General features: G+C 41.6%; 1 protein-coding gene across 4 annotated transcripts; it reads left to right on the plus strand.

The window, feature by feature from the left end:
* The first annotated feature begins 380 nt into the window (after positions 1-380).
* Positions 381-24,998, plus strand: LOC111977438 (myoferlin). 4 transcript variants are annotated; one of them, XM_024006857.2, is made up of 53 exons: positions 381-574; positions 988-1,043; positions 1,267-1,358; positions 6,086-6,194; positions 6,436-6,529; positions 6,943-7,088; positions 7,195-7,323; positions 7,486-7,548; positions 7,657-7,707; positions 7,839-7,869; positions 7,979-8,094; positions 9,873-9,999; positions 10,372-10,475; positions 10,580-10,648; positions 10,743-10,786; positions 11,344-11,426; positions 11,669-11,707; positions 12,475-12,599; positions 12,691-12,804; positions 12,970-13,147; positions 13,243-13,367; positions 13,466-13,575; positions 13,887-14,079; positions 14,297-14,584; positions 14,711-14,874; positions 15,243-15,357; positions 15,558-15,660; positions 15,844-15,983; positions 16,071-16,241; positions 16,378-16,468; positions 16,556-16,633; positions 16,754-16,935; positions 17,356-17,514; positions 17,625-17,726; positions 17,833-17,994; positions 18,426-18,588; positions 18,707-18,780; positions 19,929-19,940; positions 20,040-20,138; positions 20,352-20,480; positions 20,679-20,834; positions 21,232-21,323; positions 21,755-21,925; positions 22,181-22,329; positions 22,481-22,620; positions 22,702-22,790; positions 22,882-22,977; positions 23,114-23,255; positions 23,365-23,464; positions 23,594-23,787; positions 23,977-24,086; positions 24,200-24,347; positions 24,485-24,998. In XM_024006857.2, the coding sequence occupies exons 1-53, from the start codon at positions 484-486 to the stop codon at positions 24,521-24,523; spliced, it is 6,147 nt and encodes a 2,048-aa protein (XP_023862625.1). In that variant the 5' UTR covers positions 381-483; the 3' UTR covers positions 24,524-24,998. The 4 variants fall into 4 exon arrangements, with proteins under 4 accessions (XP_023862625.1, XP_023862624.1, XP_023862626.1 ...); XM_024006856.2 differs by lacking the exon at positions 11,669-11,707 and adding an exon at positions 18,915-18,971; XM_024006858.2 differs by lacking the exon at positions 19,929-19,940.
* Positions 24,999-26,692: the final 1,694 nt, after the last annotated feature.

The raw sequence follows: 26,692 nt of genomic DNA on the forward strand, positions 1-26,692 counted from the left end.
AGGCGTCATATCCGGGTGTCACCTGACACCCGGATTTTTTTAATCAACCACTAGATGGAGACAGAGTACTGTTATTGCTCAGACCAATAACAGAGCGCCAATAAACTTGTCATGGAATATAAATTATAGACAAATATGAATGGAAAATACGATTAGCTAAGTCTATATTTATTTTGGTCCTATCTATGCATCACTATCCTGTTTTAATAGCACCATGCAATTAGTCAACTTTCTACCATCTTATCCAACTTTCACTGAACCCATCCTTCCCTCTGTCATCCTCTGTCAACACATACACAGGATGGCAGCACATTGCCATTGTCAAAGAAATCCACACCCTCCCTTATTTTCCTAAGTTAAACACGGGAGCTATTTCCTCAAATGATGCAGTTGGCTTTAGTGATGGGGAGGTGATGGTGCTGCACGGATTCGGTTTTTATAGTCATTACAGAGCAATACTGATTCCTGTTAGTGACAATCATAATGTTGCGGGTTGTGGTAGAATCTGCGAAAGGTCTGCCTAAAAGTAAACTTGGAGGTACTCCGGATCCAATAGCAAATATTATTTTTAAAGGTAAGGAAGTGCACTTACTTTTTATGTCCCAAWGGTTCTCTTTCTGTATCTTGATCCACAACTCTATTGGGCTACTTTATTGTCTACATCCCAGTAGCAGAAAAGGCAGTACAGTCATAACAACGTGTCCATTAATTGAGAAAGAACACAGGTTGTCAGATGCAGAATGATGATGGTGTAACCTATTGATTGGTTGAATCAGGATGTATTCCTTTGAAGTAGGCAATCACTTTTCATTGGACCTAAACTGATGAATGTATCTATTCAATATTACCCGAGTTATCATACTGACTGCATTGACATCCACTCTACCCTGTAAATAATTAGAAGTTGTTTGGAATTTAATGAATTCTTAGCAAGTGTAAAAGGTGACTGAAATAAGTGAAAAAAAATCAAACAAATGTAACTTTCAGATGAAAAGAAGAAAACCAAAACAATTGACAGTGAAGTCAACCCAGTTTGGAATGAAGTAAGTACTTTGTTTTCTGTTCAGACTATTTGTCCTTGGGAAAGTTGCATTGCCAAAAGAAGACTTGAAACCCTGATAGTGTGTGTGTGATATTGTAGGCTTCTGTATAATATTGTCATTCTCTAATAGGCTTAATCATTTAATTTGTGTCATGTGTACCTCAACCCCTTGGCGGTGGCAGTGGCCCTGATTTATAATTAAGACATGTCATGTTTGATTACAGGTCCTTGAGTTCGATTTGAAGGGTTCTGTGCTTGATTCCTCATCTTACATTGATGTGATTGTGAAAGACTACGAAACTATTGGAAAAGATAAGTAAGTGGCCCAAACATACACTTCATCCTAACACACCAGCACTAATAGTGGGATTTAGGAAAGCGAGAAACACTGTTTGCCTCACCATTTAAACAGAGCAGAGATGTCCTCTAAATGAAGTTGCAAAGAACTGTCTAGACTCCAACGTGATGACAAGAGGAGGCAGGATTTACAAAATCTCTGACTTAATCTGTTCAGTATTACTGAAGGTAGTCATTAGATTAAACCTACCTCCTGCAAATTAAYCCCAAAGGGAAAGAGTCAACTGCAGTTTCGAAATGGTTTCAGAGTTAAATAATGACAGACAGTTCAGGGCTGGCAAAATGGATTCCAGGGATGATGTTAATGGGAAAGTAAGTTAGCATAACCACTCTTTYAGGAGACCACATTGTTGGCTTAACATGTAACTCCCACACCCTACTTACCATGCTCAGACTTGCATGCAGTGAGTGCGAGAGGTGATCCGCCTTAGGCAACAATGAATACCTGTTTGTTCTTTTGGGATGAGCGGAATGGCACTTGTTGACAGGGAAATATTGTATTCAGTTAGGACGAAGCAGTCGTGAGAGCTCAGGCCACTATGGATAGAGACCAAAGTTTAAATGTTGTGGTAGTGTATTTTCCATTCACAGAGGGAAAGACATGGTAACAATCTGGAAACGTAACCACAGAAAAAACGTTTCCGAGGTTTTGCCAGTTAAAATCSTCAAAGCCTTGTATGTTATGAAGACAACACACGTGTTAGAGAATGTCCAGGTTGTAGTGAGATKAATTCAGTAAAATGATCATGGCTGTGAATCCACATGTCTGTGGTCCTCTGTAGCGCAGTTGGTAGAGCATGGCGCTTTCTTCGCCAGGGTAGTGAGTTTGATTCCCTGGACACTTCAAATGTGTGCACGTGTAAGTCGCTTTGGATAAAAGCTTCTGCTACTGTAAGTATAATTCTGTGCATGTAATGCAGATTAGCTACATTCTGCAGCTCAGCACAGTTGGAATCAGGGGTATGATTTTCCAGTTTTGTCAGGTATATGCATGCATCAGTGCAGGCCATGTGTTGCGAGTAACGCTTTCCATCGAGTTAGCCTAGTCTGACACTGATGATGTGGGGAGTGTAGGGMCTCTCATCTCACTTAGTTTTCCAAGGTCTGTTATGGTACTTTGTAACCCTAGCAACTTGGGAGAGAAAAGTTTAACCTTGTGGTTCTGGATTTATTAGATTTGGGCAGGAATTCCTCTAATGATCCCTACAAACAGAGTCACACAAATAATATATCTTTGTCATAGATGCTGACTTTATAGTTGGTCAATGTCATTATGTGTTGACATACCTGATTACTCATGCTATGTGACAGGGCAACATAAATTACATGGCTACGACAAGGAAACTTCCACTGTGGTTGACATAGGAAGCCTGCTGGCGAAAATGATGGGCAGTGGGTGGAATGACTCCACACTTTGGTAATAGCAGATCGAGTTCTGGCGGCACACCTGTTTGCATTTCATGACCTGAGAACGTCAGGCCGACAGACATACACCAGTCWGGGAGAAATGAAAAGAACGTTATGAGAGGCTGGCATTGTAATCCAGACAATAATAACATATCCCAGAGAGTTTCGCCACAGTGGTCTGTTAGTAACTGCGTTACCCTAGCAACAGACAAGAACCAACATATTCTGCTCACTGACTCCACCCTATTGTCCACAAATCTTTTTTTTGACTGAAGGTATTGCGGGGGGTTGTTTTGTTAATATAACAGAAATGTTACTATTGTCACAAGGAAAGGATGGAACATCCTCTGATTTATTATCCTGCATTCCAGGTTGATAGTGTCACTCTCCAGAGAATGTTCATGTTTCAGCCTCCCAGATGTAGAAGAGATCTGTCTGAACACTGCCTGGGAGATGTAATATTCCCCATGAGTAGAGATAAATGATCAAATAAACAAAGAGAGAAATGACATTATTAACAATACCCACCTGTATCTGTATGGACATTATTCCTGACTGGAGGGTAAAGGTTCAAATCCTTGGAAAAGTTGTAACATTACATTTCACATATTAGTAATTTAGCAGACACTCYTATCCAAAGCGACTTACAGGAGCAATTAGGKTTAAGTGCCTTGCTCAAGGGCACATTGAGAAAATGTTCACTTAGTCAGCTCGGGAATTCAAACCAGCAACCTTTCAGTTATTTGCCCAATGCTCTTAACCCCTAATTTACCTGCTGCCCAACATAATTTGTTCATACGCGATGTGGTAAGGCAAGTTATGTCAAGTTATTTACTAGTAAGCTTCGCTCTCCAGATTGGGCTGGTGGGAGGAGCTATAGGAGGACGGGTCATTGTAATGGCTGGAGTGGARTTAATGGAACGGAGTCAAACATGTGGTTTGCATATGTTTGATACCGTTCCACCCATTCCATTCCAGTCTTTACAACGAGCCCATCCTCCTATAGCTCCTCTCACCAGCCTCCTCTGATGAAATCTCTATTTGATTGCTCGTGTGTGATGCCAGGTTCCTGTTCTTTGTGGGTGTGTTTGACTGGGTGGGTTTGTTAACTTTGGGAGGAGGCCACCCCTGGGCCTTTTCTCATGGTGACWTCACTGAGCACACAGAAGGCTTTTCCTTCCTCATCTGCTCACTGCACTCATGACTAGATGTAATCTCTATTCTCAAATAAAGAAGTTGTATTTTATTTATTTAACCTTTATTTATCCAGGTGAGTCAATTAAGAACAAATTCTTATTTACAATGACGGCTAGAGTCAGTAGCCTAATGTATCACTATCTCCATACTTCCATATTTGATAGCGTCAAAGATCGTTATGGTCAGCAGTCTCATACAGGGCCTATAGAAAGTCTACATCCCTTTGAACTTCTTTCACATTTTGTTGCGTTAGAAAGTGGGATTGAAAAATATTTCATTGTATTTTTTTTGTCTTTGATCTACACAAAATACTCCATAATGTCAAAGTGAAAAGAAAATTCTACACATTTTAACAAATTCATAAAAATGCAATAACTAAAATATAGATGTTGCATAAGTATTCAGCCCGGTTGTTTAGAAAAGGGTACATTTTTCAGAAGTAAAATTTGGCTCAACAAATCACATTATAAGTTACATGGACTCACTCCATCTGAAATAATAATGCTTGACATGATTTTTGAATGAGTACCCCTTCCTCTGTCCCCCATACAACATCTTTAAGGTCCCTCAGTCAAGCATTGAATTTTAAGCACAGATTCAAGTACAAAGACCAGGGAGCTTTTTGAAAGCCTCATAAAGAAGGGCAGTGATTGGTGGATTGGTAACAATAACAARTCAGACATTGAATATATCTTGAAGCATATCAAGTTAATAGTTATGCTGTAGATGATGTATTAAACCACCCAGCCACATCACAGATGCAGCCATCCTTCTGATCTGAGCTGCAGGACAGGAAGGAAACKGCTTGGTGATTTTAAAACAGCTACAGAGTTCAATGGCTGTGATAGTAGAAAACGGAGGATGGATCAACAACATTGTAGTGACTCCACAATAATGAACTGTAAGACAGAGTGAAAAGAGTGAAAATATTCAAAAACATGCATATGTATGCAACAAGGCACTAAAGTAAAAGTGCAACAAAAACACAGCAAAGGAATATACTTCATGGCCTCAATGCTTTACAGCAGACTGGGAGAGGAATACACTTTTCAGCAGGACAATAACCTACAATACAAGGCCAAACCTACGCTGGAGTTGCTTACCAAGAAGACAGTGAATGTTCCTGAGTGGCCAAATTACAGTTGACTTAAATCTGCTTGAAAATCTTTGGCAAGACTTAAATTGCTGTCTAACCATGATCCCCAACTCCATGACAGAGCTTAAAGAATTTTGAAAATGGGCAAATATATTGCACAATAGAGGTGTGCAAAGCACTTATGAGACTTACCCAAGAAGACTCACTGCTGTAGTCGCTGCCAAAGGTGTTTCTAACATGTATTTACTCAAGGTGGTGAATACTATCTAAGCAAGTTATATTAGTGTTTTATTTTTCATTACTCTTAAAAAAGAAAAGTAAACTTTGACATTAGAGTATTTTGTCTAGATCATTGACAAAAAATGACAAATCCATTTCAATCTCACTTTGTAACACAATAAAATGTGAAGAAATCCAAGGGGGTTGTAGACGTTCTATAGACACTGTAGTCGTTTCATTTGGCTAGTGGCCAAATAGCCACTCTTAAGGACTMGTGATAAGGATATTGTTGCAGTATTTTCATTTCTTACATGCACCTGATGTTTAATAAAAGATACATTATCAAACGGAATTTCCCTGTGTTCATACCGCACCTTTGTATAGTAACGTTAGGTGTAACGATGTGCGCTGAGAGTCGGGAAGCAAGTTCAGGGAGTGAGTGTTTTAATAAATAAACGGAACATGAACCAAAACACGGAACATGAACCAAAAAAAACAAAAAAACACGAACAACGCAAAGACAAAAAAAACAAAAACAGAAACAATGACGCCTGGGGAAGGGACCCAGGGGAGTGACACTTATAGSGCAGGTAAYGAAGGAGGTGATGGAGTCCAGGGGAGTGTCATATTGCGCGTAACCATGGTGACAGGTGTGCACCATAACGAGCAGCCTGGTGACCTAGAGGCCRGAGAGGGAGCACACGTGACAGTTGGAATGTATTTGTTTTTACAGCTAGCCATATCTGAAGTTTAGCCTTGTTYTGCAGGTTTCTCGGCTCTGCAAARATCTCACTGAAAGACCTTGCAACTGGTCAAGTCAAATCCTTTCCATTTAAAGATCTGGCTCTTGTCAATGAAAAGGGACAGGCTACTGGGGTAAGTTGTTCAGTATGTACTAATGGAGATTGCAGCTACTCACCAGCTACCAGSGATATGGGCAAAACAATCATGCAATCATCTGAAATTGAAACAGCTGCAATATCATTATCCCATTTTAATTAATTACATTGTATTAGCTTAACTACAAAAACCACATGAGCACCAAAAATCAATTTTGAATGTTGATATCAGCACATTTTAATGAGATGATTGATTCCAACAATTATTCACCTTCCAGGCCACGGTGAGCCTTGTTATTCACTATGATCCTCCAGCCAATGCCGCTCCAAACCCAAATGACCCACAGGCAGGAGATGCTGCAGGGGAGTCTGGTAGGTCATATGTTCTCATAGACTTAGATAGACGACTCATTGTACCTGTCCCATTATGGTGCCTGTGAGAGCACTGGCTCTGCCATTTAGGCCATCTCCATTTTGAAGTAGTCAATTTCCTTCTTATACTACTTCTATGAGTTGGTAAACATACTGATTGTAAAAAAGAGCTGTCTGGTATGCTTGTGTTAATCCTCAAAATAAGAAAGGACCATCAGGGAAAGATTGGCTTTTTCCTTTGTTTTCCTATCAACCATGTGCCATTGACAGGGGCAGGATTATGAAAGGCCTATGTGTTTATTTGGATACTTGTATTAGCTGTTACTAAAGGTACCAATTAATCTTTGTGCTGTTGATTGTACTTTATCTGGTGACTGCGGTTGAGGTTGTGCTGTGTGTGTCTGAAATGGAAGGTAGAGGTGAAGAGGGGGATGAGGACATCACTGATGCAGGACAGAGTCCCTCTGCCCCTGGTCAGCCTGGGAACCCTAACCAAAGACTGGTCAAGAAAAACAGGAAATTGAACCGTCCCCTGGCCAATAAACCCCAGGACTTTCAGGTGAATTCTGGCATAGGKGTTCTAGCATCTATCTAATCAGAAGTATGTCATGAATTATGATTTGACATTGTTTTGACTCCCTTTTCTCATTATCTCTTGCCGTCAGATCCGTGTCAGGATATTAGAGGGACGACAGCTCCCCGGGAATAACATCAAACCTGTTGTGAAGGTGAATGTTTGTGGACAGACTCACAGAACAAGGATCAAGCGGGGAAACAATCCCTTCTTTGATGAGGTAAAAGAAGGCATATTGATTTAACTTAATTTGACTAAGTCCATGTGTGCTTAGCAAATAGGGAATTCTTTCTTGAGATATGACTGCAGTTGATTTGTCCTGAAGGTTAATGTGGATTTGCTTTTCTCATTAAACCACMCAGATTCCTTTTTCTCTTTACAGATGTTCTTTTACAACGTCAACATGTTACCGTCGGACCTATTTGATCAACATGTCAGCATCCGGGTTAGTTGAACTCARTGTTCGTAATATGGAACTAGCTGATCTGAACAGTCAGGTACTATGTATTGCATTTCATTCTCACTCTTAACAAAGAGTACTCTCCTTCTGTAGGTGTACGACTCCTTCTCTCTGAGAGCTGACAGTCTCATGGGGGAGTTCAAGGTACTCCTTYCACCTCTTACAAAAAACATTCAAGGATTAATAAGAAAAAAGTCTAACTTTACATTCCATTACTCTTGACTTATGCATTTTATCAGTCTGAGGTATTTCCCATCTTGCTTTGCTTCCCACAGGTTGATGTTGGCTTCATCTATGATGAACCAGGTATGTTTATGGTGCCTTGCACAGTATTTGCATACACTGCGTCTGTTATCCATTTCCTCAATGGGGTAAATGTTGTGCATGTGGCTGTCTGTCTCGGCYTGTCTCATAGCTCACTCTGTAATGAGGAAGTGGCTCCTCCTGAATGACCCTGATGAATCCAGTTCGGGCGCCAGGGGATACCTTAAAGTCAGCATGTTCATCGTTGGGGCGGGAGACGAATCACTGGTACAGTAATAGTTGGGGTTACCTCTCACGGTTTCTGTTGGCATGATTCGTAACTGAACACTAATTTGGAGCATCTTAATGATCCTAATGAACCCATTCCTATATTATGACTTATGAGCTAAATGAATCTCCTTGTCAGGTCACGCTACCGGTCAAAAGTTTTAGAACACCTACTCATTCAAGGGTTTTTCTTTATTTTTTACTATTTTCTACATTGTAGAATAATAGTGAAGACATCAAAAAATAACATATGGAATCATGTAGTAACCAAAAAAGTGTTAAACAAATCAAAATATRTTTTATATTTGAGATTCTTCAAATAGCCACCCTTTGCCTTGATGACAGCTTTGCACACTGTTGGCATTCTCTCAACCAGCTTCATGAGGAATGCTTTTCCAACAGTCTTGAAGGAGTTCCCACATATGCTGAGCACTTGTTGGCTCCTTTACCTTCACTCTGCGATCCGACTCATCCCAAAGCATCTCAATTGGGTTGATGTTGGGTGATTGTGGAGGCCAGGTCATCTGATGCAGCACTCCATCACTCTCCTTCTTGGTAAAATAGTTCTTACACAGCCTGGAGGTGTGTTGGGTCATTGTCCTGTTGAAATACAAATGATAGTCCCACTAAGCCCAAACCAGATGGGATGGTGTATCGCTGCAGAATGCTGTGGTAGCCATGTTGGTTGTGTGCCTTGAATTCTAAATAATCACAGACAGTGTCACCAGCAAAGTACTCCCACACCAAAACACCTTCTCCTCCATGCTTYACTGTGGGAAATACACATGCAGAGATCATCCGTTCACCCACCCAGCTGTGTCTCACAAGACACAGCTGTTGGAACCAAAAATCTCAAATTTCGACTCCAGACCAAAGGACAAATTTCCACCTGTCTGATGTCCATTGCACGTGTTTCTTGACCCAAGCAAGTMTTTYCTTCTTATTGGTATCCTTTAGTAGTGGTTTCTTTGCAGCAATTCGACCATGAAGGCCTGATTCACACAGTCTCTWTTGAACAGTTGATGTTGAGATGTGTTTGTTACTTGAACTCTGAGAAGGATTTATTTGGGCTGCAATTTCTGAGGCTGGTAACTCTAATGAACTTATCCTCTGCAGCAGAGGTAACTCTGGGTCTTCCATTCCTGTGGCGGTCCTCATGAGAGCCARCTTCATCATATCGCTTGATGGTTTTTGCGACTGCATTTGAAGACCCTTTCGAAGTTCTTGAAATTTTCCGTATTGACTGACCTTTATGTCTTAAAGTAATGATGGACTGTCGTTTCTCTTTGCTTATTTGAGCTGTTCTTGCCATAATATGGACTTGGTCAATTACCAAGTAGGGCTATYTCTTGTATGCCCTCCTACCTTATCACAACACAACTGATTGGCTCAAACGCATTAASACCAAAATAAATTACATAAATKTACTTTTAAGTAGGCACACCTGTTAATTGAAATGCATTCCAGGTGACTGCCTCATGAAGCTGGTTGAGAGAATGCCAAGAGTTGTCAAAGCTGTCATCAAGGCAAAGGGTGGCTATTAAAATACATACACACTTTTTTGGTTTATACATGATTCCATATGTGTTATTTCATAGTTTTGATGTCTTCACTATTATTCTACAATATAGACAATAGTAAAATAAAGAAAAACCCTTGAATGAGTAGATGATCTAAAGCTTTTGACTGGTAGTGTACTTGGAAAATAACATTTGTGCCTATCATAGTGAAGTGTGACAACAGTGTGTGTGGTGTGTGTGTGTTTGTGGCTTCTGCAGGTAGAGAAGAGGGACATTAATGATGACCAGGATGACATAGAGAGTAACCTGCTGCTGCCAGCAGGGGTTACACTGCGATGGATCACCCTGTCTCTCAAAGTGTTCCGGGCCGAGGACATTCCCCAGAGTATGCCACTCGTGTATATATAATGTTCTGTTGCTGCTGTTGTGGTTGGCTTGTTCTGCTTTAAGGCTCTTCAGCCTAACTCTCAAGTGCTTTTTCTCTACGCTAAAGATAGGTGTGCATCCGAACTAGCTATTCATTTAGAAGTGTCTCAATCTGTATCTCTCAAGTAAGATTGTTTCGAGATGCAAGTAAATACATCAAAGTTAAAGGAGTTGTTCATTATTTTACTATGTGATGTTAGATGGTTCCTCACCCTGAAAGTASTCTATGGGCCAGGAGAAACTGCCATAGAGTACTTACAGGGTGAGGAACCATCTAACTTCAAGTTGAAATACTGAACTGCTCCTTTAACCTGTGTGTTTTTCACCATAGTGGATGATGCCTTTGTCCAGTCACTGAAGGGGATTTTTGGAGTGGATGGGGACAAGAAGAATCTAGTGGATCCTTTTGTCGAGGCTCACTTCGCTGGCAAAAGGGTATTCACATTGCTCTCCACCTAAAATTCGAATCAAGGGGATGATTTGTTTATTATGGAAATAGTTGTGCAGTGAAGTTGATATGTGAATGTTTATTGTTGAAGCTGTGCACCCAAGTCATTGAGAAGAATGCCAACCCAGAATGGAACCAAATGCTGAATCTTCAGGTCAAGGTAAAAAAACAAAAAAAAAAACAATCTAATGCACTGGATTTCTGCTTTGGTAAATTGTGATTCAAAACGATGATCCTGTAAAATCTTTCTGCAGTTCCCCTCCATGTGTGAACGAATCAAACTGACCGTCTTTGATTGGTAAGTCAACAGCATTCCCTCTACTGAACACTTATGATGGACATACTGTATGTATCCATTTAAATCACTCCATTTGAGCTCTGGCAGTTTTCCTCCGCCTCACATCACTGCTTTATTACAGTATTCAGATGCACACTTCCTCAGTTTTTACACAAATAAGGGCCAGGAGTTTTTCCTGGTCACAAGGGTCAGAAATACCTCAGGAATGTACATAGTGTGTATTCAGCCCCCTTAGAGTGCCTTAGTGCTTGCTCCCTGCTACCTGCCTGTATGCATCTCCAGAGTGTGGTCAGTCAGTTGTTATTTGGCCTGGGAGGAACCCGGCAGTGTTATAGTATGAGTCAGACAGGCAGTCCCTCCCTGTTCCAGGCTGGGATCCTGTTGGCAGGGAAACACCTCTGTAACCTCAGTCTGTTGCTACAGGGAAAAGTGGGAATAGTAGGAAATGGGTGCAGTCAAAGATTAGGAAAACAATGTGTCCCCTAAATGTGATGAAAGTGAAGTTTATTCACATTGGTGGGTGTGAATGTCATATTGATATTGCACCTCTTATGCAGGGATCGCCTGACGAGGAATGACTCGATTGGCACCACATACTTGAATCTGGCCAAAATAGCATCCTCTGGTGGCGAAGTTCAAGGTATGGTTCTCGTATTAATTACACTACACCACACTGTCAATCTCCCTTTCACAATATCTATAGCTCAAGTATATGATTTCTATGTCATTGTAGCTTCTAGTATAATAGTGTAATTACACAAAAAAAACACCATGTCCATTCACTTTGGTTGATAAATGAACAGATGAACTCTATTCATCTCTATACTCAGTTGTAACTTTCTAATATACAGTACATGCACTTTTCTTTTTCTCTTGGTATAGACAAACATGCGGGATATGGGTACTCTCCATCACTTGAAGGTTCAATTAATGAATAGATATGTGGTGAATTGTTAAAGTATTGTCCAGTGCAAAAATCTGTCATCTTTTGGCCCAGTATCTCTAACAAGTTGCAGTATTTTATACATCACATTAGTAAATTCCACTGATTCTAGCCCAGCATGACATTTCAAGGAATTTAGAATGGAGATAAAGAAATTTTGAATGGTTCCAATTTGACCCCAGACAATGATTACTGCATTGGAGGTTACTTTGAGAATGTGTGAATGCCATGCATTGTGCCCGGTCCACAAATTTCTGTAGCCCTTTGAGTACAATAGCAGGATATTTGAGTGAAGTAAACACACATATCAGTTCAAAGTTGACCTTACTCGGTACTCAAAAGGTTACAGCAAAACTATTTTGCTTTGCCTTTAACCCTTGATATTCAGTCATACATTTTTGATTACATTTGCATGCTTTGTTTGTGCTGTCACAGAGTTGACTGCTATTCTTTTTTTTTGTCAAAGATGGAGAGCAAGCTCCTTTGCTTCTTTTGCGGCATGTGTTGCATTTCTGAGTTGCTGTGTGAGGCTGACATTCTTTGCGTAACCTAACACACAAAACTGCATATGACTCCTGTGAGTTTGCCTGGGCAGATACCTTAACTGTAGTTTTTGAAGATTTKCTAGCCCTATGTGCCATGTTCACCATTCTCCATCCAAGACATCAGCTTCTGACATGCAGAACTAACTCCACAGTAGCTCATCATTTAGAGACATTAGTAAAAAACATAATTTCCTCCACAGGGAAGACTGGGGAGTCTGAGGTGGGTTTCCTGCCAGCCTTTGGGCCTTGCTATATCAACCTGTATGGGAGTCCCAGAGAGTTCACTGGGCTTCCTGACCCCTACGAAGAGCTCAACTTTGGCAAAGTAGGTCCTGCAAGGGAATTTAAAACTTCTCTCCATCTCTAAGCTTGGAGATGTTGACATTGAAAATGACCTATGAGTTTCTTTTTGACAGGGTGAAGGGGTGGCCTATCGAGGAAGAATCCTGGTTGAGCTCTCAACTAAACTGGAAGGCAAGGCTGACAAGACTGTAGAAGAGATCCCTAGTGATGACATCTTGGTGGCCCAGGTACTGTAACCTATACCCCAATTACTCTTGATACATTTGACTTTTTTTTACTTTAGCCTTACCTACAGGTATATCCTGTTTTGGTGTAGATTGCCAAGAAACAAAATACATGCTACAATTTAGATTTTTTTTCTATCTAAACTAAACATTTGATCTTCTGATCAGAAATACCAGCGCAGGAGGAAGTACTGTTTGTGTGCAGTGTTCCATAGTGCCAGCATGCTTCAGGAGCCTGGCGAACCGATCCAGTTTGAGGTCAGCATCGGCAACTATGGCAACAAGCTGGACACTACCTGTAAACCACTGGCCTCCACTACCCAGTACAGCTGTGCTGTGTTTGATGGTAAGGGCCCAAGCCACCTTAGAAACCAAATTAATCTGKTTTTTGGTACCTCAACAAGAATCTTTGAATTGGACTAATTTGTTTATTTTCAACAGGTAACCACTACTATTACCTGCCCTGGGCTAATGCCAAACCAGTGGTTGTCATTACATCATTCTGGGAGGACATCAGTCACCGTTTGGATGCAGTCAACATCATTCTGTACATAGCTGAACGTCTGGTACGAGATGCGGATTTATGCACCAATTTACCTTAGTTTGAATGCCTACAATGTATGTATGAATACAGTGTAAAATTGTAGTCTATTGCTCCTTTCAGCAATCTAACATCACTGCGATGAAGTTGGCCATCTTGGCTAAAGTCCCCGAAAACCRTCTGGCTGAGATCTGGCTGAGGCTGGTAAATCAGGTGATCGATGACCTCAGCAGGTAAATGCTTCCATGTTTGGTGGATTTAATTAGTCAACATTGGGATAATCTGAGTTTCAAAGATCTAGCATAAACACAGAAATGATGACTCCTAACCCAGCATGTGTATCTAACCCAATCCCCATCATACCAATTTTTTTTTTAAATTTACTATGTAAATTGTTCAACTTAATCATTGTGCATAGAGTTGTATGGTTTGTTAAATTTTTTAATAAATATTTTTAGTTCGGCATACATTTTAAAGTACTTTTTTTTTAGTAGTTCCGTTACTGTGGAATTGCCCKTATCTAACCAAATCCCCATCATACTAGTTTGAAAGTGCCAGAGCTGGAGGGCCACTCAAACCTGACCGCCCTGGACATCCAGATGAAGAAGCTACGTGACAGCACCCTGCAGACCATCATGGAGGGGGCCAAGAGCATGAKAGAGGAGGTGACCGAGATCAAGGATACCCTGGGGGACATTGAGGGCTGGCTGGACAAACTGAAGCAGCTCGCTGAGGAGGTAGGTCAGAGTTCAAGCGGTTTGTCTGGCCATGATACATAATTTTGGCAAGCTGCTATCAATAATCAGAGACTATAATGGCCAAATATTTTGGCGTTAGTCTCTTTTCACTTTTCATGTACAATGCCCTCTAAATTACCCTTGAAGGTAGATGTAAAGTTGTGTATTGTTATATTAAAACTGGGGATGTACAGTAATTGACATGGTGTCTCTCCAGCCCCAGAACAGCATGCCTGACGTGATCATCTGGATGCTGAGGGGRGAGAAGAGAGTGGCGTACAGCCGCATCCCAGCCTACCAGCTGCTCTACTCCACCTACAGTGAACAGTCATGTGGACAGTTCTGCGGCAGGACCAGGACTATCCTCATGCAGTACCCTATGGATAAAAACAAGGGTCTGAAGGTTCCAGTCCAGATCAGAGTCAACATGTGGCTGGGCCTGTCTGCAGACGAGAAAAAGTTCAACAATTTCTCAGAAGGGATGTTCAGTGTGTATGCTGAATTGGTATGTTTCTATTAAAATGACTCACTTTTTCCTTTTGAGTGTTGAACTTGATAGTAATGGAGAAGATCGTTGTATAATGTATATGAATGGCCAATGAAATGACCTGTGTGTTTTCCCCTTTGGCAGTATGAGAATCAGGCCTACATGCTGGGGAAGTGGGGAACTACCGGTCTGGGTTTGCGCTACAAATACTCTGATGTGACTGGCAAGCTGAAGCTGAAACAAGAGAACTTCATTCCCCCGCGAGGCTGGGAGTGGGAGGGAGACTGGTTCATAGACCCAGAGAAGGGGTAAGACTTGTTTGTTTACTTTTTTACTGAATTCCACAGTTGTAGAGAAACACGTAATCAGCGCTCTTTATCACAATCAAAGGAAATGGGCTGGATCTGCCTCACTCTCCCTGGAGAGACCAGTCATGTTCAGTAGGTAGGGCACACTGCAGTGAAACGTTTTGAAACGGTAAACAAAAATAATTTTCTTATTGGGCAAGTCTAGGTAGTCCCTCCCTGTTTCAGTCTGTTTTCTTCCCTTTGGTTCATAATGAACATGACCCGGCTATCAGTTCTCTGGTTATTAGCATTTTTCTCCTTCCATCAACCACCCGTTAGTGAGGAGTGTTGAGTGTGTAATAAAATCTCTTTCTGTGTGGCTGGACCAGTCTGTTGACAGAGGCAGATGCAGGACACACTGAGTTCATGGATGAAGTCTTCCAGAATGAGACTCGCTTCCCCGGGGGAGAGTGGAAGCCTGCTGCTGAGCCCTAYACTGACGTGGTTAGGAAAAACACACACACCATGTAGTGTCTCTACAAAAATCATGACCATGTGTATTCATACCGCTGGCTTTGATGCAATATAATTATATAAAAACAGGATAATTATTTAGTACAATGAATGCTTAGATTCCCCTATTCAGTTTGGGCTTCCTGTAGCTGGTGTCCAGGTTTCTCAGGCGTTGTTGGTTGTGTTTGCAGAATGGGGAGAAGACCCACAAACCAGGGGAAATGGAGTGTCCTGCAGGCTGGAGCTGGGGGGATGAGTGGACCGTAGATGAAAACAGGGCTGTGGATGAGAAAGGTCTGCTCTCACACTGATCTCTACAACACTGTTTGCCCTTGCAGTGGAAAACGTGACTTTAAATTGGGATTTCTAATGTGTCTTGTCCTCATTTACACCTCATGTAATCTACTACTGTAAGAATGACCTGTAGTATTTTCAAGCATTATGTATACATTTYTAATGGGTTTATTCTGAATGCAGGCTGGGAGTATGGAATCACCATCCCTCCAGATGACAAACCCAAGTCTTGGGTGCCAGCAGAGAAGATGTACCACGTCCACCGACGGAGGAGAGTGATCAGGCCCAGGAAGAGAACATCAGCTGCTGGTACAACCACTGAGGTCAGTGCACCGTGCCAGTAGGAAACAGTTTGTCTTGAGAGATCATAATCAAATGTTGTGGATGTCAAATATTTCCCCCATTTTCAGAAGCGAGACCAAGGAGACCCAGAAGGCTGGGAGTTCTCCTCTCTGATTGGCTGGAAGTTCCACAGGCAGGAGCGTTCCGCCGACACGATCCGACGCAGACGCTGGAGGAGGAAGATGGCCCCTGCCGGCCGCCTGGGGGCATCCGCCATATTCAAACTGGAGGGGGCGCTGGTGAGCAACTGGTCAACTCTGGTCCACAGGGGCTGCAGCTTCTGCTGGTTTTCTCTTCTCCCTGGCATGAAGACACTATGTGTTGTCCGTCCCTGTTGCCGAGTTAATTTGGAGGAATTCTTGATTGTCTTTGCAGGGGGTGGATGTAGATGAGAAAAAAAAAGATGAGGAGGATGCCTCCAAGCTCTTTGGTGCCAATACTCCTACTGTGTCCTGTTCGTTTGACAGTGAGTGCTTTAGTTATACATAGTCGGCATGGATCTTTCTCTCTGTTTGTGATGCTGGCTTTAACCGTGGGTGTTTTCTTTCTGTAGGCTCACACCTCTACCACCTCCGCGTCTACGTTTACCAGGCCAGGAACCTTATTGCCATGGATAAAGACAGCTTCTCGGGTCTGCACGTCTCCTTGTCAAAAGCATGTTTTGATTTAGTGAAAGTTGACACGATGTGACATATTATGAAAATGTGGACGTATTATCTAACACACAAAACATTTTTCTTTCTTGTCCTAGATCCATATGCCCATGTGTCCTTCCTGCACATGAGTAAAACCACAGAGACCGTGAAAGCTACCCTGAACCCCACGTGGGACCAGACCCTGATCTTCCAGGATGTGGAGATCTACGGGGACCCGCAGAACATCGCCCACTATCCCCCTGACGTGGTGCTGGAGTTCTATGACAAGGACCAGGTGGTGGGTGTGATCAAAGTCCCTTCAGTCACCCAGGTTAAAGATGCACTATGCAAAAATCGCTCCTCCATTTCCTGGYTGCTAGAATTCTAATAGGTCGCCTAATTTCTGATTGTGTGACAAAACAAGCAAGTTTATTGTAGAGAATCATAGTGCCATCTAAACCACTGTGAAATATATAAAAAAATAATAATAATACAAAACCGAAAGTAAAAGACGCAAAAACTAAACTTAAGAACGGGAAGCATAGAAATAGCGCACATAGAATAGATCTCCCGCTTCTTAGACTTGCTTTCAACGAGAATGTGAATTGGGGTCAGGTCGTCCAGAAAGTTCCATACTGTAGCTTTAAGAGTTATCAGTACAGTGCCCTATTAACCGTGATTGTCATCCTGGTGGTTAACATGTTGCACTCTGCCCCAGGGGAAAGATGAGCTATTGGGCCGGAGCGTGTGTGTCCCCATGGTGAAACTGAACCCCGGCATGGACCAGACCCCCAAACTGCTGTGGTCCCCCATCACACAGAAGGACCAGCGGGCTGGAGACGTGCTGGTGGCTGCTGAGCTCATCCTGAAGGATAAGGTGCAGCAGCAGAAGAGGATGTGGAGGAGTAGCAGTATTAGTTAGTGGGGTAGGCCTATAGGAAAAGGGGTGATGTGGATTGTGAAAACTCTCTCCCTCTGTGTCTCCAGGGTAACGAGACGGACCTCCCTCTGGTCCCTCCCAAGAGGGCGGAGAATCTGTACATGGTGCCTCAGGGGATACGGCCTGTGGTGCAGCTCATGGCTATTGAGGTAAACTGCAATACTYCAGTAATGTTATAACTTCCCACAGAAATGTACCTGCTATTTCCCACTTTCCACAGTATGTATTTTGTTACCCAGTGTGTGTTTGTTTCAGATTCTGGCCTGGGGGTTGCGCAACATGAAGACCTACCAGTTGGCCACTGTGGCCTCCCCTAGCCTTGTGGTAGAGTGTGGAGGGGAGATGGTCCAGTCTGCTGTCATCAAGAACATGAAGAAGAGCCCCAACTTTCCTGGATCTGTCCTCTTCCTTAAAGTGGTAAGAGAGGCTTGCTTGGGGTCTCACAGGCATGAGTGTTGTTCTTTTGTTACATTTTTACACTGTGCCAATGTGTGGATGCTTATATTTGTCCTGTTTCACGCGTGTACAAGTGTGTATTATACAMGTGTGAAAGGGAAATGTGTTTTTTGCAAATCCCAACTCCCCCTGAGACACCCTCGGAGAGGGGGGTCATGGCCAGGGTAATCCATTATCAACGGCGACCCTGGAGCAATTAGGTTAACTGCCTTGCTCAAGGGCACATCGGCAGATATTTCACCTTGTCGGCTCAGGGATTCAAATTGGCGACCTTTCGGTTACTGGCCCAACGCTCTCTAACCACTAGGCTATTTGTGCTACATTTGTGTAGGCATTCTCTCATTCTCTCACTCAGCGGATCGATGTCAAGGTTGTCATATCTTCATCCTCAGCTTCTTCCCAAAGAGGAGATGTACACCCCTCCCATCGTGCTGAAGGTGATCGACCACAGGCCATTTGGCAGGAAGCCAGTGGTTGGACAGTGTACCATAGACACTCTGGAGGAGTTTCGCTGTGACCCCTACGTCATCCAGAAGTCATCCATGTCATCCAAAAGTAACTATTCTCTTTCTCTGACGCGCTTACTTATTACACGTGCATAGTACCACCCTGTGGTGAAATTGAAACGATTTCCAAACAAATATGAGCTAAAAATTGTCTATCTCTTTGTCAGTGGCTTTGATGGCTGCTTTTCCTCACGACACCAGAATTGACATGGAAGACAGGAGGCCTCTGCTTGAAGCTCAGGTATACTTTAGTATTCGAATAGGAAACCCCTCTCAAATTCACCATATTTTGTTACGCTCTCTTATGATAGCTTTAAAGATCTATTCCATCTAATAATAGAGTCCGAATTTCATAGTCGATACTCTGACTTGCAGTTTGTGTACAGCATGTCAGCAGCAGTCAACAAAATGGCCACCACTACTTCTCGTCTTGTATGTATGGTCCTCTGTAGTTCAACTCTACAGGCTGGACAATGACACTGCAGGGTTGAGGGAGCCTCTCTGATACATGTTTATATAGAGAGATGAAATGACAGATACGGAAGGAATGAGTATGAGCAGAGTCAAAATGTGTGATTCATCCAAAGAAGTAAATCAAAATGAAATATAATTAAATTCAACTTTAAACCTGTTTTTAAAGTTTAACGTTTGAGTTTAAACAAAAAACGGACATCTCTGTCTGACCTTATTCAGAACCAAGCAACAAACATTGAAACTATATTATTTTGACTTTGCTTTCTCACATCTTGCTTACTCATTTCAATATTCCAAATTTGCAACCGATATTACTGATCAGGGGAACATCTTAAATTGTGTATCATAATTTAAAGTTATGTTACTTAAAATAACAGAACTGCAAATTATACGATTACCATTTTAATCAATTATCAACTTTCTAGACCATCTTAGCTCATGCACTAACAGTTCATTCAATAATAATTCAATTGTGAAATTGGATCACAATCGGGTATCATTGCATCAAACTGTATAATCATTGTATCAAATAAGTATGCCATATTTTTCCTTCACTCCACAACAGATTTTATACCATCTACCAGATTGATCATGCATGTGAAACAGTTTTAAATGATTCCAATGATTCACATGATTCATGTGACACCGATTTACAAATTCACTAGCTGGCATGATATTCAGAGAATCTCAATTGCATTTCATTGAATCCTTGCATCCTCTTTCCTCGCTTCGTYCACAAAACCCATTGGATGAGAAAGTCCAAGGTCCATCCCCTCTGACGTTCTCCCCAAATGGGTTTTGAGAAAGAGGCGAGGAGAGCGGACGCGTGTAATCAAGGAAATGCAATTAAGGTTCTCCCATTAACTTGATACCTTGTTTACTTATCTTTCCTTTCATCCCCTTCTTCCTTAAAAGCATGCAGAGAAGGTGAGATATGTAAACTTTACATACATCTCTCTATCACATACGAAGCACTCTGTGACATACGGTCTTGAATTTAATACTATCTTCACTTTATTACATTAGGAGAAGGAGACAGTTGATTGGTGGAGTAAATTCTACGCTTCCATTGGAGATCATGAGAAGTGCCGTCCTTACCTTCAGAAAGGATATGACACTTTGAAGGTGAAGTCTTGATGTCTCACACAGAATACACCTGTGCTGCATACATCTGAAGTAACTCCACTAATTAGTTGGCATTTTGTTTTTCTTTCCTGGACTCAAATTGAATTCTGATTTACAAGAATTTTGCTACACTCGCATTAACATCTGCTAACCATGTGTATGTGACCAATAAAATTTGATGTGAAATATAATTGTCTACATCTCTGTTTTCAGGTGTATGATAAGGAACTGGAGAATATTCCTGAGTTCAAACAACTCACCGATTTCTGCAACACCTTCAAACTGCAGAGAGGCAAGACTGAAGATGAGGAGGATGATCCATCCGTCGTTGGAGAATTCAAGGTGGAACAGCAGTTTCACTATTATTTCACACATTCCATATACATGCTCGTACATGCCTCCAYACATATGCATAACCACATTGGCTCAACAAGATAGAACGCATCAGTCATAAATCAGGCTATTGATCCCTTTCTAGTGGTAGAGTTAAGGCATTGCTACCTGTCAGTGATGGCTGATGACGGATGACTGTGTTTTCAGGGCTCTTTTAAGGTGTACCCTCTATCAGACGACCCGGGTGTGGCTCCTCCTCCTCGCCAGTTCCGTGAGCTGCCTGAAAGCGGGCCTCAGGAGTGCCTGGTCAGGGTCTATGTGGTCAGAGGCATCGACCTGCAGCCCAAGGACAACAACGGTCAGGTTAGTCCAGCGCCGGGAGCTTGGAATTCTATCTGMGGAAAGATGATTCTGAGATTATTGRCTTTAAAGTTCCGAACCCTCATTGGTTTGAATGGTGTGAGCAATTCTCATCTTGTACTCTTTTTGACTTAGCAACATGAATTGGGGTATTTAAAGTACCATATAGGTGGAGAACGTTGCAGAGAAAAAGGTTACGTCAATAACTCAGTTTTGCCAAAATTGCAACGTTTTATTGTCAATGCACAAGTAGAGTGAAATGCTTACCTTGTATGCTCTATATAATCTCGCATTGTGCATTGCCAGGTTGCTGTTCTCTTACCTACTTTTCTCTACTTTGCATACTCTTTGATGTTGCAACATGACATGTTTGTTTTCTAAATGTGCCTTTCCTTTACAGTGTGATCCCTATATAAAGATTTCCCTGGGAAAGAAGTCAATTGAGGACCGAGATAACTACTTACCAAATACCACCAACCCTGTTTTTGGAAGGTAAAATCTCACATTCATTTAAAGTGGCAATATGTTACTTTTTGGGCGACCTGACCAAATTCACATAGAAATGCGAGTTATAGATCTATCATTCTACTTGAAAGCAAGTCTAAGAAGCGGTAGATATGTTCTATGTGGGCTATTTTTATGCTTCCCATTCTTAAATTTAGTTTTTGTGTCTTTTACTTTTGGTTTTGTACACCAGCTGAAACAACAATATTTTTGGTTATGGAAAATATATTTCCACAGCGGTTTGGATGGTACAATGATTTTCTACACTATACTATATTATTTTGTCACATAAACTGAAATTAGGTAAACTATTAGAGTTGTAGCAACCAGGAAATGCCGTAGCGATTTCTGCATAGTACAACTTGAAACGGTATTTATATTATTCTACTCTACACTTATACCACACCTCCTTTTTGCAGAATGTTTGAGATGTCATGTTTTCTGCCTCAAGACAAAGACCTGAAGATCTCAGTGTATGACTATGATCTGCTGACCCGCGATGAGAAAGTGGGAGAGACAGTGATTGACCTGGAGAACCGCTTCCTGTCACGTTTTGGCTCCTACTGTGGCCTGCCTCAGACATACTGCATGTGAGGAGACTTGTTCCTGCTGTACATTTTATGTCATAGTTCACKTCAAAMAATCTAAGTTTGTCAAACATTTTCAGAACTCTAATTTGGTGTTGATATGAGTCATAGTGTCATGACATCTGTTGTGTAGGTCTAGATAGCGACTACATGCCTCAAACTGAAATGAATGAGAAAGATGGGCACTGTAATTTAATTGAGCCCATAATCATTATGGGGGACTCTGATTGATTTGCTGTGTTGATCTTCATGAAACAGCTCTGGAATCAACCAATGGCGTGACCATCTGAAGCCCTCTCAGATCCTTCAGAACTTGGCCCGCCTCAAAGGCGTCCCTCCACCCAGGTTAGAAGATGATGGCAAAGCACTGTCATTCAATGGGACTCAGTACACGCTGGCTCAATTTGGTAATTCATAAGCAGGTTTTTTTTATGGACATTTCGTAACGTTCAACTTTCATTTTGGGGACATGAGGACCAGAGTATGTTTTGTGTGACATGAGTAGGGCCTGTAGTGACCCTAAATATGAGGTAACTCACGTTTACCATCTACATTTAGAGGCCAGCAAAGAGATCCACCAGCACTTGGGTCCTGCCGACGAACGGATCTCTCTGCACGTGCTCAGAACACATGGACTGGTGCCTGAGCACGTGGAGACAAGGACACTGTTCAGCAGYTTCCAGCCCCAACTTTCTCAGGTCACTATCCATGTTGTCTTCCTCTTTATCTTCAATATGTCTCCATATCTGAGACTAACTGTATTTTCCCCTCACGTATAGGGATGCCTTCAAATGTGGGTGGATGTTTTCCCCAAAAACATGGGCCTTCCCGGACCTCCCTTCGACATTGTGCCACGCAAGGCCAAGAAGTAAGGAGAATCACTTCACAATTTGGTATTTCAAAGTGATCTAGTCTATAATCTTCTATTCTATTCATGAATACCATGTTTCCATTTAAAGGTATTTCCTGCGAGCTGTTGTTTGGAACACCTCTGATGTCATTCTGGACGAAACTAGTATTACTGGGGAGCGCATGAGTGATATCTACGTCAAAGGGTATCCGTGTTGAAATGTTTTTTGAAGCAATATTAGGATCTAACTATTACCATGGCAGCCATGCATATAACACACGTGTGTTTTTTTCAAACACATGAAAACCTAAGTGAATTAACCAGTTAGTCTGTCTGTCCAGCTGGATGCCAGGTATGGAGGAGGACAAGCAGAAGACCGACGTCCACTACAGGTCTCTGGACGGGGACGGCAACTTCAACTGGAGGTTCGTCTTTGGCTTTGAATACCTGCCCGCTGAACAGCTGTGTCTGGTCTCCAAGAAGGTGTGTTTAGGCTTGAGAAACAATTACAAACGGAATAGTGTAGTAAGACAAAATGTAGGTACATTTCATTGCTGCCAATTTTGTCAGTCTTGCTTATTATTTTCAACAGGAGCACTTCTGGAGTCTAGACAAAACAGAGTTCAGGATACCCCCCAAGTTGATTGTTCAAATTTGGGATAATGACAAGTTCTCATTGGATGATTACCTGGGTGAGACATTTCTTYAGCACTATGAATTACCGTACAATACTTTTTTTTACCATATGATAATTTTGCTCCAGCTGATCAAATCAGCTATTTAACACATGGTCCTGAGATGGTCTTCTGGTCATTGTACAGGCACGGTAGAGCTGGATCTCCGTAAACTTACCCCTCCGGCCAAGGTTTCAAAGACGTGCAATCTAAGTATGATGGAGGAGGTGATGGATGCACGACCACACAAATCCGACCTGGCCAATTCGCTGTTCGCTCAGAAGTCTGTCAGAGGCTGGTGGCCATGTGTCACTGAACAGGATGGGAAGAAAGTCCTTGGTGTGAGTACAGCTAAGAGGTCATCCATTTTAAACTGACAAAATCAAGAGAGTATAAATCAACCTGGTTTACCTGTAATCTTATATTCAACCATGTTTAGTATCTCTAAAGAAGGTTACTACTTTGCAAATTACAGACTATATGTGAAACATTGTGTGGAATAAATCTGAATTAACATCTGTTATGTTTAGGGGAAGGTTGAGATGACTCTGGAAATCGTGTCTGAGAAGGAAGTGGACGAAAAGCCTGCTGGGAAGGGCAGGGATGAACCCAACATGAACCCAAAGCTTGACTTCCCTAAGTAAGGATTTCCACTCTTCTGTGTATATTCACCCTTTTATAGGCCTAACGGAGATGTATACCTCCGATATAGTCCATATTAAACTGTTTCCTCCTCTCTTCCAACATCAACAGGCGTCCSGACACATCCTTCTTCTGGTTCACGAACCCCTGTAAGACCTTGAAGTTCATTGTGTGGCGCAGATTCAAGTGGCTTTTCATTGGACTGATCCTACTGATTCTAGTGCTGCTCTTCGTCGGAATCCTGTTATACTCTTTACCGGTAAGAACAGGCGGGAGGGGATAATGTTCAATTAAACTGTGTTAAATAAAATTCACATKAATGAAATAACAAACTGACAGATTGCCTACATTTTGATGTGATTAATGCTTGCCTAATTACAATTTCTCTCATTCCAGAACTACATTTCAATGAAAATTGTGAAGCCATTCAAATGAAAACACAATATTCTGCTCATATGTCAAGAAGAACAGAGACCAAAGTCTTCCAATGTATTTTCAACCAAAAATATCATGACTATTTTTATGTATTCTAAACTGTATTTGTGTAATATTTCAAATGAATTGTTAAAAACCTGTTTGCTCACAGAATGCATAATTAGTAGATTGTTCAAACCAACATCAAACATAATTATATTATCTTTGCACAGGTTAATCAGAATTCCTTGAACCTTATGCTCTTAAAGTATTTTTAATGGATGCTCTGTGCTTTGTAATGAACATTTATGTGGTCATATACACACTGATTCTTTAAATAAATGATTGTTTTWAGGCCCTAATAAATGATGATCAGTAGACCAATTGCATTGGGGGTCTTTGTGGTTATACAGTGTATACTGAACAAAAATATAAATGCAACATGTAAAGTGTTGGTTTCATGAGCTGAAATAAAATATCCAAGAATTTTTCCATACGCACAAAAAGTTTATTTCTCTCATATTGTACACAAATTTGTTTACATCCCTGTTAGTGAACATTTCTCTTGCCGAGATACGCCACACCTGTCAGGTGAATGAATTATCAAGAAGCTGATTAAGCAGCATGATCATTACACAGGCGCACTTTGTGCTGGGGACAATAAAAAGCCACTCTAAAATGTGCAGTTTTGTCACACAACACAATGCCACAGACGTCTCAAGTTTTGAAGGAGYATGCAATTGGTATGCTGACTGCAGGTATGTCCACCAGAGCTGTTACCAGAGAATTTAATGTTAATTTCTCTACCATAAGCAGCCTCCAACGTCGTATTAGAGAATTTGGCAGTACGTTCAACCAGCCTCACAACCGCAGACCACGTGATACCATGCCAGCCCAGGACCTCCACATCCGGCTTCCTCACCTGAGATATTGTCTGATACCTGCCACCCAACAGATGAAACTGTTGGTTTGCAAAATTGAAGAATTTCTGCACAAACTGTCAGAAACTCTCTCAGGTAAGCTCATCTGCTTGCTCATCGTCCTCCCCAGGGTCTTGACCTGACTGCAGTTCGGCATCTTAACCGACCTCAGTGGGAAAATGCTCACCTTCAATGGCTACTGGCATGCTGGAGAAGTGTGCTCTTCACAGATGAATCCCGGTTTCAACTGTACCGRCAGATGGCAGACAGAGTGTATGGCGTCATGTGGGCGAGCGGTTTTCTGATGTCAATGTTGTGAACAGAGTGCCCCATGTTGGCAGTGTTTTTTAATTTAAAAAAATGTATATAACCTTTATTTAAAATCTTTAATATTGTTGCATGTTGAGTTTATATTTTTGTTCAGTGTATATATACAGTGTATATACAGTACCAGTCAAAAGTTTGGACTCATCTACTCATTCCAGTATTTTTCTTTATTTTTACTATTTTCTACATTGTAGAATAATAGTGAAGACTGTCGTGGTAATTTCCTGTATTACTCAATGATGAGAGAGCCAACCACACACACAAGTCAGAGTTATATTATAAAGTACACCTTTAATAATATATATATGAGCTTCACCAWTTTGACTCTCAGATCAATTCAGTGTCTATAAATGAATTATCTGAGAGTCCTTACAAAACAATTCTTAGTTTTATTTATAGCCAAGATACACCCCTCTCAACTTACAAAGAATCCTTTACCCGAAAGAGGAGTATCCCATAGCTAGACAGCATCAGCTATAAATCATCGTTCAGTTTGGTCTCCCAAGACAAGGTTTCAATCTCATGCTTGGTACTACACTGTCTACCAAAACATTACCTCATCCAATGGCATATATCAATTGTCAATCCTAGATACTCCCAAACCTGGACAAACTCACTGAAKACAGTGAGCCTCTTAGGTTAAATACTAGATCAAGATAAGGGCAACCTCAGAGGGGACATACAATGGTTCCAGACACAGCCATACTCTTTCCCCCAATGAGAAAAGTAGGGAGTGACTGGTGTACAGACATTGTATGAGATAACTAACTGGTTCCCCATTAATAACGCCATCCCTTCACATGGTTTAGGAATAGTTACAGACACATTTATAATAAGAAAACCATGTTCCATTCTGTCCTCCTCCCCTTCTGATATTCTACATAGCACCACATGGTTTAACAGATACATTGACATATGAAGACAAGCCTGACCTCTCCCCTCT

Source organism: Salvelinus sp. IW2-2015, linkage group LG18 (assembly GCF_002910315.2).
Source record: "Salvelinus sp. IW2-2015 linkage group LG18, ASM291031v2, whole genome shotgun sequence".
Classification (NCBI taxonomy): domain Eukaryota; kingdom Metazoa; phylum Chordata; class Actinopteri; order Salmoniformes; family Salmonidae; genus Salvelinus; species Salvelinus sp. IW2-2015.